General features: G+C 36.6%; 1 protein-coding gene across 2 annotated transcripts in view; it reads right to left on the reverse strand.

Moving 5' to 3' along the window:
• Positions 1–18,210, reverse strand: part of SPOCK3 (SPARC (osteonectin), cwcv and kazal like domains proteoglycan 3) — a 213,659-nt gene that overhangs the window by 19,540 nt on the left and 175,909 nt on the right. For both annotated transcript variants that reach the window (XM_074905726.1, XM_074905727.1), the window contains one exon: positions 2,802–2,921. In XM_074905726.1, the coding sequence (XP_074761827.1) occupies positions 2,802–2,921 (120 nt within the window). The remainder of the gene's footprint in view (positions 1–2,801; positions 2,922–18,210) is intronic.

An 18,210-nucleotide genomic window follows, 5' to 3' on the forward strand; every position in this document is an offset into this window, starting at 1 on the left:
AACTTTTCAACATTGTTGTAACACAACCTCTATTTTAAAGTTGATGAGGTCTAATTCTTTGAAAGAGAAAATCTAATTTAAAACCAGCATAGTAATCAATTAATATTTGCTACAAGATTAGTTTAGGATTAATTTCTGGTACCATGTTAAAAGTATAAGTCAAACATTTCTGACAGCACCGTGTTCACAGGGACTTTAGTCAGCAGTACAATGAAAACAGATTTTTCCTCAGAGATTATATTTCCTTACCTGTTGATGAAAAGAAGCCCTGGAAAGACTATTCTTAGACATCCAAATCAACACTTGATTCTGTCTCAAAAAACTGGTAGGGTAGGATCCAGGATAACTTGTGCCTAAAATTTCATATACCTCCTAAAGTACATGTAAATTCTTTATACCATCAAAGGAGAGAACTTTATGACTTTGAAGGCTTCCAAAAGGAAATTCTGAAAACTGGGACATAAACCCATTTTTTCCCCTCCATTGGAAAAAACTGTAATTGTAGAGAAGATCCTCACCTGAAGGCTTTTAAAGGCAAATACATCTCTAACTGCATTAGAAAGATTCCTTTACTAGCTCAGGTTAGGTGGGTTTAGGATCCCAGAGATCCTAAAACTTTGGAGGAAGCTAGTGAGAATGAGACCATAACATTTTCTGCAGAATATCTCCTCATGATCACAGACTAAAGTGCTTCATGCAATTGAACAACCTGTTCTAAGAATACCTACGTATCTCACAACTGATTTGGTCTAGATAATCAAAGCAGATGGCTATTATCTTATGCACTGTACGTGAAGGGCTAAACCATCAACATTTAGGATGTACTAGATGTAAAATCAACATTAGATAGACACCACTCAATCTTGCTGATGTTACAGTAAGTGACCACTGAAGTTTAAAAGCAAACCAATTGGTTTGGCTCACATAACATATTTCTAGGTCCAAAAAATGACAAGATCCAAAAATCCACAAGACACTTGCACTTTTAGTCACACATATTAAAATCCTAGATCTTAAGTCTAAACACAGTCTTTGATTGCTGTTGCAAAGTAAAAATTTGCAAACAAACAAACAAACAAGTGATAAAATAAATGTCAGTATAATATATCCACATACATGTGATGCAAACATGTGTCTCAAGTATAGAAACTAGGTCTTATCAGTGTCATCTGGGTGCTTAAGGAAATAGGCCAAGGAAAATGTCCAAGTAAAAAATCTCCCACTCCTAAGAACTTTGTGCTTGCACTATATTTCAATGTATTCAATGTATTAATTATGTTCTTTACATTCTCATATTACATAGAATCCAATTACTCGAAACACTGATTTTTTATTTATGTATGCCATAGTACTTAATAGCTCTACAGTTGCTTCATTTAACATTGCCCAAATTTCTTTTCGAACTTGTACTGTATTATCAGGCTTCTAAACAGCTGTGCTGCATTTCTGACCTTACCTATACACCCAACAAAGTTTGTATTCAGCAAAAAACAGGACTCTATGTAAAGTTTCAGCTGACCTTTAACTGAACAATATGCTAACACTAGCTACATTATTAGATACATTTTATTTATTATTATACAATAAATGCTTACTTAAGAGCTGCAAACTTTGTATTTCTGCTGTTTTCATTACTGGATGAGGAGCAGGTGACATGCCAGTTATGGGCACCAACCAGAATGTAAACTGGAAATAAATGTTTTTAAACGTGTTTTTCTCAGTCTCCATAAAAAGTGGTATTACTGTATTACCACCTGAGCTCAGAAACATTTTTTTCTCAATATTAAGAGAAGTATTCCCAGATAACAGAGAATCATCTTTAATTCATTGTGCTTTACAGAATTATTTGTATTTCCTTAGCATGAAAAAATCACACAAAAAAAATGAAATAAATGGATTTGTTGAAAAAAGTAATGCTACAAAATAACAATCAAATAAAAGCAAAAAAAAAAAAAAATCCCAAATACTCAGAAAGTTAATAATGAAGGAACTAAGGTAAGCAGCCAGTGGTGGCCAAGTTCTATGAAACATACTCTGGAGGAATTCATAGTTTGCTCTATGAAATCTGATTTGACTCTCTTTCACAGTAGGACATCACTCTCGAAACTATTATTGCACACTTCAGTTGCTATTTTAAATAAGCCATTTGATAAACACATTTTAAAACTTTATTACTTTCCACAACAAAAAACCTATTTAAATATTTGCGGGGGTTAAAAATAAATTATGCCCCTACTATTTGCACTTTATTAGTACTCTTGAGTATTTTCCAATTTGAAGCATATCCATGAAAATTCCTTTTCTCTTACAAACTTCTTTTTCACGTGTTCTTCTGTACCAGTACCTATAGTGGTATCAACTAGCAATGATGGGGTCACATGTAATTACAGCTCCTGTACATTATTCCTTAGGACTAGCCATTCAGCAACTCACTTTTCTCAACGAAAAAGTTGATCAGAATCCCTACTTGTTTATTCTGTCTCCTTATACAGCAGCTAATTATCAAGCTCTATCAAACAGACAATTTGATAGCATTCACAAATAAAAGCATTGTGAATGGTAGCTGCCATACATTCTTAGAAGCAAAAGTCATGCCAAATAATGTTGAAAATTTAAAGAGAACATCTTATATCAGTATTATGCCATAAATAAGAAATTAACTTTAGAAAAGCACTAAGTTATGGTTTCATACACATGCCTATTTAAAGCACATGAGGAGAAAGCAAGACTTAAAATGGAAATACAAAAGTACAGAAAAGTATCAAAGAGAACATCAAATAAGACAAGTAGAAATCTCTTACTGGTTCTTTCAGGCCTTTGAACAATCCTAGTCTTCTTATTCTGAATTCCACTTTCATGAAGTGCCTTAAACCAGTCTCTCAATCTGTTTGCAACCTCCCTGAATTCCAGGTCACTGCACACTGAAAACAAAATGCAGAGCAGTTTAATGTTTTTCTCCTGTGCGCTAAATAGAACTTTTCAAACCATGTTTAAAAAACCCAAACAAAACACCCCCCCCACACCCCCCCCTATATTTTCCACATCTTTCTTTAATTAATATAGTTCAGTTTCATTACTTAGGTATGCCTTGAAAATCCAATTAAGGTCCTCAGAAATAAATGCCTAATGTATAAAGCAATTATGCAATTATATATATCTAGAAATTAAAAACAACCTTTACAAACTACTATAAACAGTTCTAGCACAGGCATTTTCATATCTTACTGTAGACGATGCTGTATGGCAGACACCCATTACAGTCTGGGAGTTTCATTAAGACAATAATAATGAAACCCCTACCAGAACATGTCAGAGATGTGATTTAGGCAGATAATGCAGGAACATCCAGCTTTCTTTCCTACGCTAAAGAATGAAAAGAGGAAATAGGGTTGACAGAGGAAGTGCTTCATGAGCGTCCTGAAAGCTTATTTGGTTGAACGCAGTTTTACAAGCCAACATTTGTGAGCACCTTACTGCAAACAGGCAACCACACAGACACTTGGTGATGGAAAGGATGGCTTCTTTGACCAGAAACAGCAAAGCTAAAAAAGCATGCAAGACCAAAGAGAGAATCTGTAGCAGGCTGGCTGAAGTGCTGTACAGTACTTGATGGTACTGAAGCCAGCAGCAGAAGCAGATAATACAGATGTGCAGTGAGGAGGCCTATTCACCTTCACTACTAAGCTGCTGAAGAAGACAAAGAAAAGGTCTGCTTGGAGCAAGCAGATACCCCTTCCAGAACTCTGTTTTCCCATTTCGTGTGTTTGAGAGAAACTGGGAGAAGACAAAAGAAATAATACAATCTGAAAGATGACAATAGCAGGAAAGGCAATGGATGTATCCTTCCCTAGGTAACAAAATACCTTCCCCTGCCCTTGTTAACAGTTATTGCTTCCAAATCAGGATAAATTTCCAGGTCTACCAGTAACTGACTAAGCTACAATCTAAATAGCTCATACCCAAATTAGCAGAGCTTCAGAGTGATGCTCTTGAAAACAAATCTCCAGTTCAGCTTGTTATATAGCAATCCATAATACTTGGTGACATAGCCTTCAGCACACTTTATTAAATTGAACAACACTGTGAAATACCTATTTGTATTTTAGAGTAAGACTGAAATATGTCATTATGTCAACAACTATCAAAGCCTGTACCACAGCAGGCATCTGAGCATTTGTTTATTCATTCTTTGCTGAAGGCTCTCTTGAGACTTTGATTCTCTCCATGAAAGACTGAGGTGCAATCTATACATACATTTGCATACATTATGAACTGACATTTTTATAAAACTTGTATTGTGCTTTTCTCTTGTGTAATGGAACAAATTTTTTTCTGGTAATTTGATGGGGAACTGGGGAGAAAAACTCTTTTTAATGATATATGGGCATGTATGCTCAAAAATGTCATATCACAACAACTAGATGAAAATGGTCTCCTGAGCCAAGACTACACATCATAATTCAAACTTGTGGGATTTCTATGTTTGCTACAATGACACCTTCCTTTACCAATCCTTGCACCAGCTGACAGATCAGCATAAAGAATCAGATATTAACTTGGGACACCCTGCTCCTCTTTAATTTCCCCTCCCATTACAGGTGAAATAGAATAATATTGTTCCCTTCTCTAACTGCCCTCCCTTGGTTTAAGAGAAAGCTTTTTAGAATTGAATCAAAGGTTATGGAGCACAGCACAGTCATTAGGGGTGCCTGACCTGACATCTAACTGCTTTGATTTATCTACCCTGCACACTACTGCGTAATACCACCATAGGGCTCAGCAATAACATAGCTACATTTATGTGGTGCACTGACCTGGCTATTTTCATCTACTTCTAACTTGTCTATATGCAGTGCTACTCTCATTAACCTCTGATGCTGAGGTGACTTACTCAGAGCCAGCATATAAGCTCACAGGCACAGACACACATATATATCCATATATTTGTGTGTATATGTATATATATATATATATATAAAAATGGGAGAGCATGAGGAAGGGCAAGCTACAAGTAAAAGCTTAGCTTGAATAACATTAACAGAAAGATGCACATGGTTGCCCTTCTGTAGAAGCAGCTAAATAGACACAGTGAAGCTAATAATCTCCTAAACTCATTAAGGTGTAAAAACAAAGCACTAAGAAAAGGAGATAGTGCCTCTTTGGTTATTAGGTGTAAGAACAAAATAGACTGTTGTTTCAGCATCTAGTACTAGGCACTGTCATGCACAATATGACATAAAATGCCATTTTCTGTGCTCCTGTGAACTGCATTCCTTTCAAAATGGAAGGTACAAATGGAACATTTTGGGCATCAGACACATCCTATATCAGATCTCAGGTTAGAGGCATTCTTCAACTTCTTATACACCTTTGCCCAATGTCTGCTTGAACTATTCACTAAAAACAAAGAATGAGAAAACTGTAATAATTTTTGGTTCATTTTACTGATTTTGTTAACTTTATCATGGGAGTATATCACCTTAAAATCACGGCCATGCAAAACAAACTGATTAAAACTGTCATTTGCCTATTTTACACCCCATAGCTACTCGTGCTGGAGTCAGCTCTCAAACATGGCAGGTAATCACATTTACTGTATTATCAGTTTAAATGCACAGTGTATTTTCGGTTCATGACATTTCTAATATGCCTAGTAAAAGCAGATGTTTTCTGTATGTGAAATATGCACAGGAGATGTAGCAGAACTACACTAAACCACACACTTAATAATTTACATGGACAAATTGTGTTCTCAGTAAGGATTTAAAGCATGGGTTTATAACAATGTCTCGTATTTCAATATTTAAGTATAATTTTTTTATCAAAGAACATTTAGTTAATTTACTAGCAACTCAGAAAAAGATTTAAATGATAGAACCTGTCAGCAAATTACAATTCTTGCCATGAAACTTTTTACCAATTATTTCATTTCCACAGGATGCTTGAAATAGGTTAAAATTTTTAGTTGGTTAAATAACAGCTACTCATGCAATTTAATTTTGACTGCTGGAAAGTAAAATACACTGGATTTTTTTTTCCAATTCCCACTCCCCCCCCCCCCCCCCCCCCCTTTTTTTTTCTTCTCTATTTTGGAATTTTCTACTGAGAAATTAAATTTTCAGATTACAGTATACTTACCATTTTCCAGAATACCTTTCAAGATCTAGCTATCCAAACATTAAAATATCAGAATAATAATTAAAAAAAAAATTAAGAATGCAGTTTTGATTTTATGGTTCCTATTAAATGGTTTTGGTTGGAGCTACTTAAGGTTAATTCCCTACCATCTGATGCCAGTATTCATTCACTTCCATGGTTACTTTTGCATAATATTTTGTTACATTATATTGTTTGAAGAATTTCAGAAACAACAATCTGGTGAAACTTGGGTTTTTATATTGTGATTACTGCGAGAAAAAGCCGGTACTATCCTGACACAAGATTTAAAATATATTAGAAGAGACCTTATTACAACATGGTATTTTATACTGGAAAATGACAAAGCAGAAAACAGATTTACATAAGTATGTAAGAACATAGGTATTTAGTAGTGGCAAATATATCCTTAAATTAGTACAGATATTTCTATAGTTAGAGATTAGCATTTGAGTACCTTTCGACCAAGACCACTCATTTCCTAAATTATTAGGTACAAGGTGCTTGGACTACTTAAGCCATGACAGTGGAAGGAAAGCTGCACTCATTACCCCATCAAGTAACACAGAGAAACAGAGGACTAGTGGCTTGACAAAGAAATTTTCTCAAAGGAAAAGACTGCATCTTTTGACAGTTCCCAAAGGTAAATCAGGTAGTAAAAGTCCAGCTCGGTCCTATCTCAACATACATGTGTGCCAAAATGTGACAGAAAAGAAAAACCACATACACTTCTTTCTTCACACACAATGGTGCTTACAATATATTTTATATAAGTAGCAATTCAGGTGGCATCTTGAAAGTCAACTTCTTAACATTCAATTTGTGTAATATTTTCTTCATTAAAATTATATATTTGTATGAAATAGAAAAGCTCTAAAGTTTAGTATCTTCAGGTTCGGGGCTAAACTTTAACACATTTACTGCTTCAAATACACGATGATTGATATTTCAAAGATATTCCAAATAAATTGAATCAAATAAACACGTGAAACAATTCACTTCACATGAACATGTTTTCATATTGTTATGATACATACATATGTATCCACATATGTATATATCTACAGCAATCATATATATGCATTGCAAATTCCAAAACTGCCTATAACTCTAGTGCTATATCGTAGAAGTCAGATTTTACAATTTTCCATTAAATAGTTTTTCTATGGTATGCATGAATAGCTAAAAGCAAATTCTAGGACAGTTCAAGACCAATGTTATTCTTTAACAGCTTTTTATACTATTGTGCTTTACAACTATGGTTCAAAATTAATTCATAACAGTGGCTACCATTATGTAATACATCATGACTATTGCTTGTTTTAATGTTGATTTCAATGAATCACATAATCATCTAGGTTGGAAAAGAGCTTGAAGATCATCCAGTCCAACCATTAACCTCACACTGACAGTTCCCGACTACACCAGATCCTTCAGCCATATGTCGACCCGACTCTTAAACACCTCCAGGGATGGGGACTCCACCACCTCCTTGGGCAGCCCATTCCAACCCTAAGAACCTGTTCTGTAAAGAAATACTTCCTAATATCCAGTCTAAACCTTCCCTGGTGCAACTTGAGGCCATTCCCTCTTGTCCTACCGCTTGTTACTTGGATAAAGAGACTCATCCCCAGCTCTCTGCACCCTCCTTTCAGGTAGCTGTAGAGGGCGATGAGGTCTCCCCTCAGCCTCCTCTTCTCCAGACTAAACACCCCCAGTTCCCTCAGCCGCTCCTCGTACGACCTGTGCTCCAGACCCTGCACCAGCTCCGTTGCCCTTCTCTGGACACGCTCGAGTCATTCAATGTCCTTTTTGTAGTGAGGGGCCCAAAACTGAACACAGGAATCGAGGGGCGGCCTCACCAGTGCCGAGTACAGGGGTCAGATCCCTTCCCTGTCCCTGCTGGCCACGCTATTGCTGACACAAGCCAGGATGCCATTGGCCTTCTTGGACACCTGGGCACACTGCTGGCTCCTGTTCAGCCGGCTGTCAATCACACCCCCAGGTCCCTCTCTGACTGGCAGCTCTCCAGCCACTCCTCCCCAAGCCTGTAGCGCTGCTGGGGGTTGTTGTGGCCCAAGGGCAGCCCCTGGCATTTGGCCTTATTGAAACTCCTCCAGTTGGGCTCAGCCCATGGCTCCAGCCTGTCCAGGTCTCTCTGCAGAGCCTCCCTACCCTCGAGCAGATCAACACTCCCACCCAACTTGGGGTCATCTGCAAACTGACTGAGGGTGCACTCGATCCCCTCGTCTAGATCATCAATAAAGATGTTAAACAGGAGTGGCCCCAACACCGAGCCCTGGGGGACACCACTCGTGACCGGCCACCAACCAGATTTAACTCCGTTCACCACAACTCTTTGGGCCCGGCCATCCAGCCAGTTTTTTACAGCAAAGCGTGTGCCCATCCAAGCCATGAGTATCCAGTTTCACCAGGAGAATGCTGTGGGAAACCATGTCAAAGGCCTTACTAAAGTCGAGGTAAATAACATCCACAGCCTTTCCCCCTCATCCAGTAAGCAGATTGCCCTGTCATAGAAGGAGATGAGGGTTTTCAGGCAGGACCTGACTTTCATAAACCCATGCTGACTGGGCCTGATCCCCTGGTTGTCCATTATATGACTCTAAATGGCACCCGAGATGACCTGCTCCATGACCTTCCCTGGCACCGAGGTCAGACTGACAGGTCTATAGTTTCCTGGATCCTCCTTTCTGCCTCTCTTGTAGATGGGTGGCAAATGTGACATTTGGATGATCTAATGACTCCAGCCCAATGGCCCCTCCCCAGTTAGCCATGACTTCAGGCAAATTATGGACAGCGGCTTGGCAAGCACATCTGCCAACTCCCTCAGCACCCTTGGGTGTAACCCATCCGGTCCCACAGACTTGTGTGCATCCAAGTGGTGCAGCAGGTCTCTGACCACCTCCTCTCCAACTGTGCTGACCTCAATCTGCTTCCCCTCCCCATCTCCCAGCTCCTGAGGCTGGGTGTCCAGGGAACAGCCAGTTCCGCTGCTAAAGACTGAGGCAAAGTCGGCATTAAGCACCTCAGCCTTTTCCTCATCCTTAGTTACCATGTTTCCCTCTGCATCCAGTAAAGGAGGGAGATTTTCCCTAATCCTCCTTTTGCTATTAATGAATTTATACAAACATTTAAATCTTGACATTTCTTTTATTTGTATCAATCTGATCAGACTACTCACCACTCTTTAACAAGTGTAAGCGGCACATTGAGCAGTCACTCTTAAGTTATGAAAATAACATAATTTTTGGTTTACAGGGCAAGTACTGTACTTAGGGACAGTCTAGGGATAAATTTTGCCTTAAGATCTTATTTAAGTAGTCCAAACTTCAAATAGACTATTGAATAATAAATATGGCCTAAAATTATCTATGTTGTTCTGTCAATATCTGCTGAACAGATCTGTCTCAAGTCTTATCACGTTACAAAAGGTCCAATTTTTAGAAAATTTCTTTTCAGGAAGAAAATATTTTTGATAATAGAAGAAAAAAATTGGGGGAAAGAAAGTTCAGGAAGTAGCACAAGAACTTCAGGGAGGTGGTGATGGGCCTGTGAGCTTTAATGTTAAGCAAGGTTAAGTGAGAGATGTGCAGAGGATTCACTGTTTTGAGACTTTTGGATGAACTCTTCTTTCTTTTTCTCTCTCCTCCTAAAAAAATCCTGTGCTTTCTGCTTGTTCTCTCAATTTCCTATGCTTCATGCCCTGGAAAAGGAAGGGGCCAACACCTGGGTAACTGTAAGAAGTAGGTGTGGAACAGGATGTAGCAGCTTTCTGTTTCCATTCTTGTTCCTGTCTAAAATGCACAGATTACAGCTTCAGGAAAGTAGCTGTCACTGACACTGCTTCTGATTTACCACCTTATCTCTTCCACAGGAGTAGCAGAGACGTCTCTAGAGAAACTGTGGGATGGGCTATTTGGCCTAGGGTCCTGTTCCTGCTGCAGTCTGGCACCCATCTCTTCCTTCTTTCACCATCTCACCTTCTTTCACTAAGCTGGGCTTGCATAGTGGTAAACTGATCACAGCACATTGTGCATCAGCCTAGGGTAAGATTATTTACTCTATAAAATATCTTAACAGTTTCAGTGAACCAGGCAGCAGGTAATACAATTCATGTCTGAAATGATTTGAAAATTATTTGGAAATTAAAGTGTTCTCTGCTTAAACTTTAAAAAGTAGGAAGCACCCAATTTTCATAGCACAAAACAAAGACAAGACAATAAAATAAAGTTCAGATTACTTAACAGCCATTTTGTCGTCAAAAGAACATGTATTAAGTATTATTTAAGAAGCATAAAGCAAGCAGAGTTGATCAAAAGTTAGAGAAATCTACCTCCATTTTTTAATAGTTGTTTTTTTGTTAGTAAATTCATTTATGAAGAAACACATACTTAGAGCGAGACCCAGCAATGACTTAACTATATCCAAATCACTATGGACAGCCAGTTTTTTGGTAACAAGAGGTATTTCTGCCCACACAGAATGTGAGTATACACTAATTGCTCACACATTCAGTCCAGCAAAAAAAGAATGCTACATATATAGAAGTAATGCTAAAAAGTACATTGACTTTTGGCACATATATCAGTGCCCATGAACACATAAAATTAAACTTGCTGGAAAATAACAGAATTTTTTACATTATTCAAAGTATATAAAATGGTAGAGCTTAGATATTAGCTTCATTCATTATCAGCTCTTTGAGCATTTCTATATCAAATCAGTACACAGATTCCATATTACTTCTTATATAATATATTACTATGGAATTTTCCCTTTCTGTTTAATAATAAAGTTGTATTTCTATACTGTGGCCAAAATGACTAAGGCAATATTTGCACATTCTGAGTAAACTGAGGGCCTCAGACTAGAGAAAGAAGCCCACTTAATGTTCTATGTATCAAGGCAGCTATACATACCCAGACAAACTGAATATTCTTATCACAAGAGTTATTAAAAAAGAATAAAATCCTTTCTAACATCTTACATATGTTAAAGATACGATTTTGAATGTCAAATAACTTCAGCTAGAAGTGATTTTTCTTAAAGCATCACACTTCAGATTTTTCTTCCCATTCTGAGATGTAAGAAAAGAAGTAAAATAACCTCTAAAATAATAAACAATTTAAATCTCACTCACACAGAAACTTATCAGTAAGTTTTGTTCAACTTTCCAAGAACATTCAGATGAACACAGAACAGAGGTAAAAGACTTCAGTCTAAAAAGTAGCTTTCAGAAAGTCATGAGAAACAGACATTTTCACCACTACACACATGATATTTTTTCAGAGGACCTGAGCTGCAAAACATAACTCTAAGTTATGCTTAATTAAAATTTTTAAGTAACAAAAAAAAAAAAAAAAATCAGTTATATTTACAGAAAATGTCTACATTTGCCTTTGTTGTTGTTTCTGATCTGTATCCTGTCTCAGTACAGTATGTGCCTCAGCACTCCACCTTAATTCACAGGTTTATTCAAGGTGAATTATTATATCTTTGTATTCTGTAACAGAGAGGATCAGCCTAGCACTCCGTTCACTAGAACACTATTTGCCATTGAAATGTGCTTGCTCAGGGTTATGCTATACGCTGAAAAATTACATTAATTAATGAATTGATGCATTTCAGAGTATGTTTAGGGACTTTTTGTTCTGGTGATCAGCTTCTAAAGATACATGTTGCTGAAATTATTATATGCATTGGTCTGTACTCATTTAAATAAAATAGGTCAACATGAGGTAATTCAGATCTATTCAGACTATTATTTCACCTGATAGACTGGGAGATGAATCTCTAATGGAGAAAGACAGACAGTAAAGGTTGTAGAAGGTCAGACAGTAATCAAAAAATGCATATTAAATCACATGAATCCACTCAGGAACCTGCCAAGAAATACTTCTGCTTTTGTCTAATGCCAATGCAAGGCATTCCTGCTATTACAATAAATTCTAGTAGCCATTAAGAGAATTAGTATGGGGTAAAATTAAGTTACTAGCTCAAAGGTTACTGGAGTCTTTTGTCATCTGAAGTAATAAAAACTGACTGTCTTTTAAAACCAACATATACAGCTATGCAAAAAATGAAGGAATCTGAAAACTTATAGGTACTCAATCCAGAAATATCTTTACAATAAATATTATTTAAATGTTAGGTGGAACCAACTGTTCAATTTGTTTTCACATATAGTAAATGTTACAATTTGTGTTGGCATTTGAATATAATTTACTGATTGGAAGTAGAATATTTGAAAATGCTAATCAGTATGTGTTCTTTCAGTGCCTTTCAACTCAAGCTAATTGATGAAGAAGTAAAAATAGTGCTACTGAAAGCTATAAAGACATGCAGAACATATTTTGGGACTAACATAATGGATTGAATTCCCTAATATATTTAAACCAGTCTTAGTTTTCTGACATAACAAGTAAGTTATTTTAACAGTGTATAATTTTTATATAAACACACAGAGATATATATAAAATTATCTGTAGTTTCACGAGTGTATATCATTACCATATTGACATAATAAGCACACTGAAATACTGTTGTATTGAGTAGGTTTTGTTAAGTGAAGGGTCAAAAGGTGATTTAGAAAGAAAAAAAAGCAATGAAAAACACAACCCACAGTAGGTACCACCCTTCACAATAATATATGGGACCACAAGGTTGTAGATAGAACTTGTGTCTCTGTTTACTTTGGTAAGAGAGCTACTTCCACCTATTTTTTCAGCTACAGACCTCAGAACAATATCCAATTAGCACACAGTTTAACAGTAATTTAAATGTAGAACTCACCCACTGATCTGTCTTTTGTGCCCCACAGCCAGAATATTCCTGAAGTCATAACATTTCCATTCCTGAATCCACTAACGACCAGTTAGTGTGAAACCTATGATTTACTGATGATATGGCCAGTGAGATTCAGTTGTAGCAGAAGGACTGAGGCTTTGTTTCAGAGTGAGATATGAAGTACCTTGTCCTGTCAGAAGGCACACTTCCAAGAGTGTGGTACTCCACTATCACATCATGGGGTTGTGTGGCCACACAAGTCTAGCATGTGTTTCAAGATACATCCCCCCTTACAACCAGAACTGCAGATCATCCCCAGCACATACAATCTCATGCATGCAGTCTGGCAGAATTACATTCATAAATCCAGGTATATAATAGAATAACCACGAAGTAAATATACAGAGAGCATAGGGACAATTTGAAGAACAGGGTACACATCATCTACCTCCTACAGCAAACTAAGAATTACTCCACATGAGATGCGTAATTTAACAATCCGTGTGTGCTAACGCAAGACCTTCAATCATCCCAACTTCTTCTACGTATTGGAATCATTGCATGCAATTACAGAATAATTTATGTTGGAAGGGAACTCCAGAAGTCATTCAGTCTTAACCTCTGCTAAAACCAGATCTAATGACATCAGGTTTCTCAGGGCAATGTCCAGGCATTCATGTTCTCTGATCATCATGCCATTCACATGAAGATCCCTCACTTTATGGAAGACTACCGCTCTTTAAAAGAAACAATATACTACTATCTACTATCTTGCACCTCTATACTGTTTTCTCTGAAAAGTACAAGAGCATTTTCTCATGTTGTAACGTGAGGATTGCACCTATCTGTCCAGACATCCAGAAACCTGCAGCAGCAATTCTCACTACAACTGTGAGAAGGACTATTTACATTAGTCCACAGTTGATGCTTATGTAGTCCAATGACCTTTCAATGTATCACCTACCATTCAAGCACTACTATATGGCTACACAGTAAATCTCATATATCTGAGATGCACTGATGAACTGCACATCCAGTATGTGCGTTTAAATGTGTTTCTTTTCCAGAGAGCCCTGTGCAAAAATATGGTAACCCTATACTGCCATTAGAATTCAGTGCTGCCTTTAAAGACAGTATCTATTAAGGCAAACTGGAACACTATACAGAGCATACCTATTCAGTGTCATTACTCTGCAAGTCTGCATAACTTTATGAATTTAGTCTTAAGAAACTGATTGCTTAAACTGAAAATTCCTGGCTCCAGACTAAGGGCTAGTCCCCACTGGGCTAACTAAATGTCTAAGAACAGCAGAACGAGAATTGTATGCAAATGGACTTAAAATTCCTGCAATATATGGCAGCATTTCCAGCTCTGTATCATCTGTCACAAATGGGAAGGACAATGTATAGCAAAAAGAAATGTGGTTACAAAAAACAATAAATTTGATACAAAGACCAAAAGACCTTCAAGCTTTTAACTAAAGAACGGGACAGTCATTTCAGTAATCTTTTTACAGTCCCATATGCATAATCAGATATTTTTTTTAAAAAAAGGTCTGTAAATTGAAAAACTTCATATGTATATTTCTATTTTCATGAGCTCATGAAGTTTATTAGCCATCTGTTACCTCTAAGGCCAATGATTTTAGGAAGATACCTTGAAATTAACAAAAGCATTCTGATCTCCTTACTATTTAACTAAACATAATGAATTTTCTACTTCAGTTAGTCTATGTTACGAGATAATTAATATAAATGCTGCAGATACTGTATCAGGGAACTGCAGCTGCTTATTCTTACTGCCTCAAATTAATGTTCCATACAGACATTCTGCTCATGATTAATGTTTCATAAAATATAAAATTATTTCAATTAAATTACATTTTCATAAAATCTCTTTGTGTCCTCACAGTTTTAAAGACTTCATATTTAAATATAATGACCATTTCTGAGTGCAGGAAAAACAGTAGTAACCACAACATAAAGAATTTGTGTGCCAAGATACTATTTTCAACTTAAAATACCTAAGTGTACTAAAACACTGCAATTAAATAAGACAATAGTAATTCCTTAATCTGTCAGAAGTATCACAGACCTATTGTTGACTTTATTAATTTTTTTTCTTGAGGACAGCCAATATATATGGCTTCCTTTGCTAACTGCTGGTAACCTTTAGTGTTGGTTATCGTTTCTAAGCATGCTCTGTTATTCTGAATTTCTGAGGATAAAACTGATGTTATTATTCTGTAAATTGCATACTTATGAAGCTAGATAGTCAGCAAAAAAAGTTTGATAGCAAGGAGATGTTCTACTATAATGTGCTATACTCCAAGATCTTTTAATTCCCAGATATCTTTATATATTTGATGGAATCCAGTATTGCACATAATAGAGGATATGAAAAGTATCAAATAGGGATAGAACAGTAATTTTCCAGCCAACCATACCCCAAAGGTGAGGTAGTTTTCCAAATTCAGTTTCAAGGAATCCTGAAAGCAATACACAGCTCTGGTACAAAGTCAGGGTATTTTCATCCTTCCAAGGATAAGATTGACACGGTCCCACAAAGACTTTTTGAATTTGACATAAAACCTCTTGAACTCTAGTAGACAAGGATAGAAAGATCACTGAACAATGCTCTTTATAAGAAAACTTTTTGAAAAAAATGTCAGTATTCCAAATTATACATTTTCTGAAATCAGAAATGTTCTGTGCTGATAAGAGGCTTAAACAGTCTACCACACAAGGTAATTCTGTGCACAAAACCTGCACAGGACTGATGTAAGTCTGACTGATCTACTGTAAGAGAAAATTACCATTGTGCCTTGGTAGGACTGTCTGCAGCACGCAGTGTCTGCAGTCTTGGTAGGACTGGTTTGTACCTTTTCTCTTGCAGGGAAGGACAGCAGAATTGAACATTGGGCCAATTAACAGAAATCAACTAAACTCTCCAAGTGTCTGACATAAAGGAATTTTACATCACACTGGATCCATCTAAAGTCTGCAGATTTAAGGCTGGCATTGAAGCAGTTTTCTTCTTTTTGTATTTAGATTGTGATCTGATGTTTAAATCACTTTGTACTTACCCTTATTATTTGCTTATGTGTCCTTCTTCAATGTTTCATCACTCACATTGCTCTTAATCACTTATAACTGTGCATTAAAAAACACAGTTGTCTGCAGACCTCAGGGAGGACTGAGATAGTGGAATCACTCCAATTTAGCTAATTATTTGTGTCTTTCCTAAAGTGAGGCCATCAGAGGTAGACAAGCTCTTTCTCTACTGGTGAAGAAAACTATGGCATTCAATCCATCAAATCAGTAATATAACAGCAGGACCCACTCCCCCTGGCACAGGAATCACATGCACTGAGATGCAAACTCTACTACACTGTACCACAGCCTCACTAAAATCAGAACTCTAGTTAAGTAAATGTAATCTGCAGCTGTGTCTCCACACAAATTCACTAATCAAAAGTTGAAGAAGAAATGAAGAAAGTAATGATTTTAAAAAGAGATGATTAGGGTACAAATATCTGAAATGTTTACACGTGCACACAAGAAATATGTTAGCAAAGTGCAATTATGTTTTGCTAGTCTATGCACTGAACACCAAATGGATTGTTCATGAATGTCTGATGTAGATCGGAGAATTTTTATGAGATGTGTATGAATATTCATAGAAACAAGAATTTATTTAGCCTTGGTAATTTCTAATGTGGTTATTCCTATGCATCTTTTAAATCCAAAAATCCTGCATTACCAACAGTGATCCTACTGAATTACAATTACTATTTTTGGAGAGGAAGGGGAAACTTGTTCAAAGTGCCATTTTATAAATAAAGATATGAGAAGCATGCACTGGTGTGGCATGTGGGTGTGTGAAAATATTGGAGGGTACAGTGTCTGATACAATACCATTGGGAGACTTTGCAAGTTAAAGGACTATAAAGCTGCTGCTTTTTCATTCATATAGCCTGCATGAAGTCCATGGAGAAGACTACTGCCAGAGGTACATCTGAAAGGGGAACAGCTACTTTACCTCAGCAGAGAGTCTGGAAGTGAACCAATAGTGTGGATAATCAAGGCCAAGAGCCAAGGAGCAAACCAATGAGCTACATTATTTGACAGTGCAAATATAGCTTTATGTGCTCTCCCATACTCCTTCACTCCAAGTTTCTGGCCTAGAAATGGAGACCATATTGTGTTCAGTATAAGAAGAAATGGCTCCAGAGCAAGTTAATGGTTACTGAACTATTTTGGAAGGCATAACAACATTCAGAAAAGAAAAACATTTTGGGTGTTCTCTTAGTTTAAGGGACAGATTTAACACCTTTCTTCAGGGCAGATCTTGAAATGCAATGCTGAAGATGAACTGAGTATCCTAATAAACTGATTTATCATAAAGCAATTATTAAATAAATATGTCCAAGTTTACCCTTAGTAAAGCTTTCAACTTTCTACAGAAGAGAATATAAGACTTCCAGAGGCTGGCACCCTTCTTTCAGAATGAAAATGTCAAGACAGAATTAGTGAAAAAGGGAAAATTTTACACTAAGAATGCTTTCTTTTTCATCAAAATATTATTTTTTTTTCTTTTTTTTTTTTTTTTTTTCTTTTCAATCTGTTCTATTCACTGACATACTGAGATAATACAGGTTTTGTTTGAGCTGACTGGATTCTAACCCCAGGGCTGCTGTTTTCCCATTACAGATCAGGGTCCATGCACGTAGACACAATAGAGATATTGAGTTGAACCTAGCAACAGCATGCACTTTTTGGAAAGCTTAAACTATGTTTTTGTACTCTAATATATCCTGTCAGTAAGCAACAAAATATGAAGTTCTTCATCTATATAGCTTTTCCATTTAAATTGAACAAAGACTACAAGAGTTGAAATAGAAGACATTTGCCATTTGACCAGATGCATTGAATAACTACCCTAAACTCTTTAAAAGACCTCTTCTTAAACACAGTGATAAAAAAATTGTCACCTGAGACACCAAAAATAGAAAGTAAGTTATCTGAATTGGCAACAAAAGGCCCTGTATAAGTTTAACAAAATCAAAGCACTCAGTGAAGCTAATGTGCAAGGCCATCAGAGATTTTGTAGCTTCTGTCACTTGCAATAACACAAAATACAATGTTGAGGAAATCCACAATTATAACACTGCCACTTAAGATTCCAGCAATCTATAAACTTTCTCCAGAAGAATTGATGGCATTTCTTTTATTAAGATGAATAGT

The sequence above is a fragment of the Athene noctua genome, chromosome 4, assembly GCF_965140245.1.
Source record: "Athene noctua chromosome 4, bAthNoc1.hap1.1, whole genome shotgun sequence".
Lineage (NCBI taxonomy): Eukaryota > Metazoa > Chordata > Aves > Strigiformes > Strigidae > Athene > Athene noctua.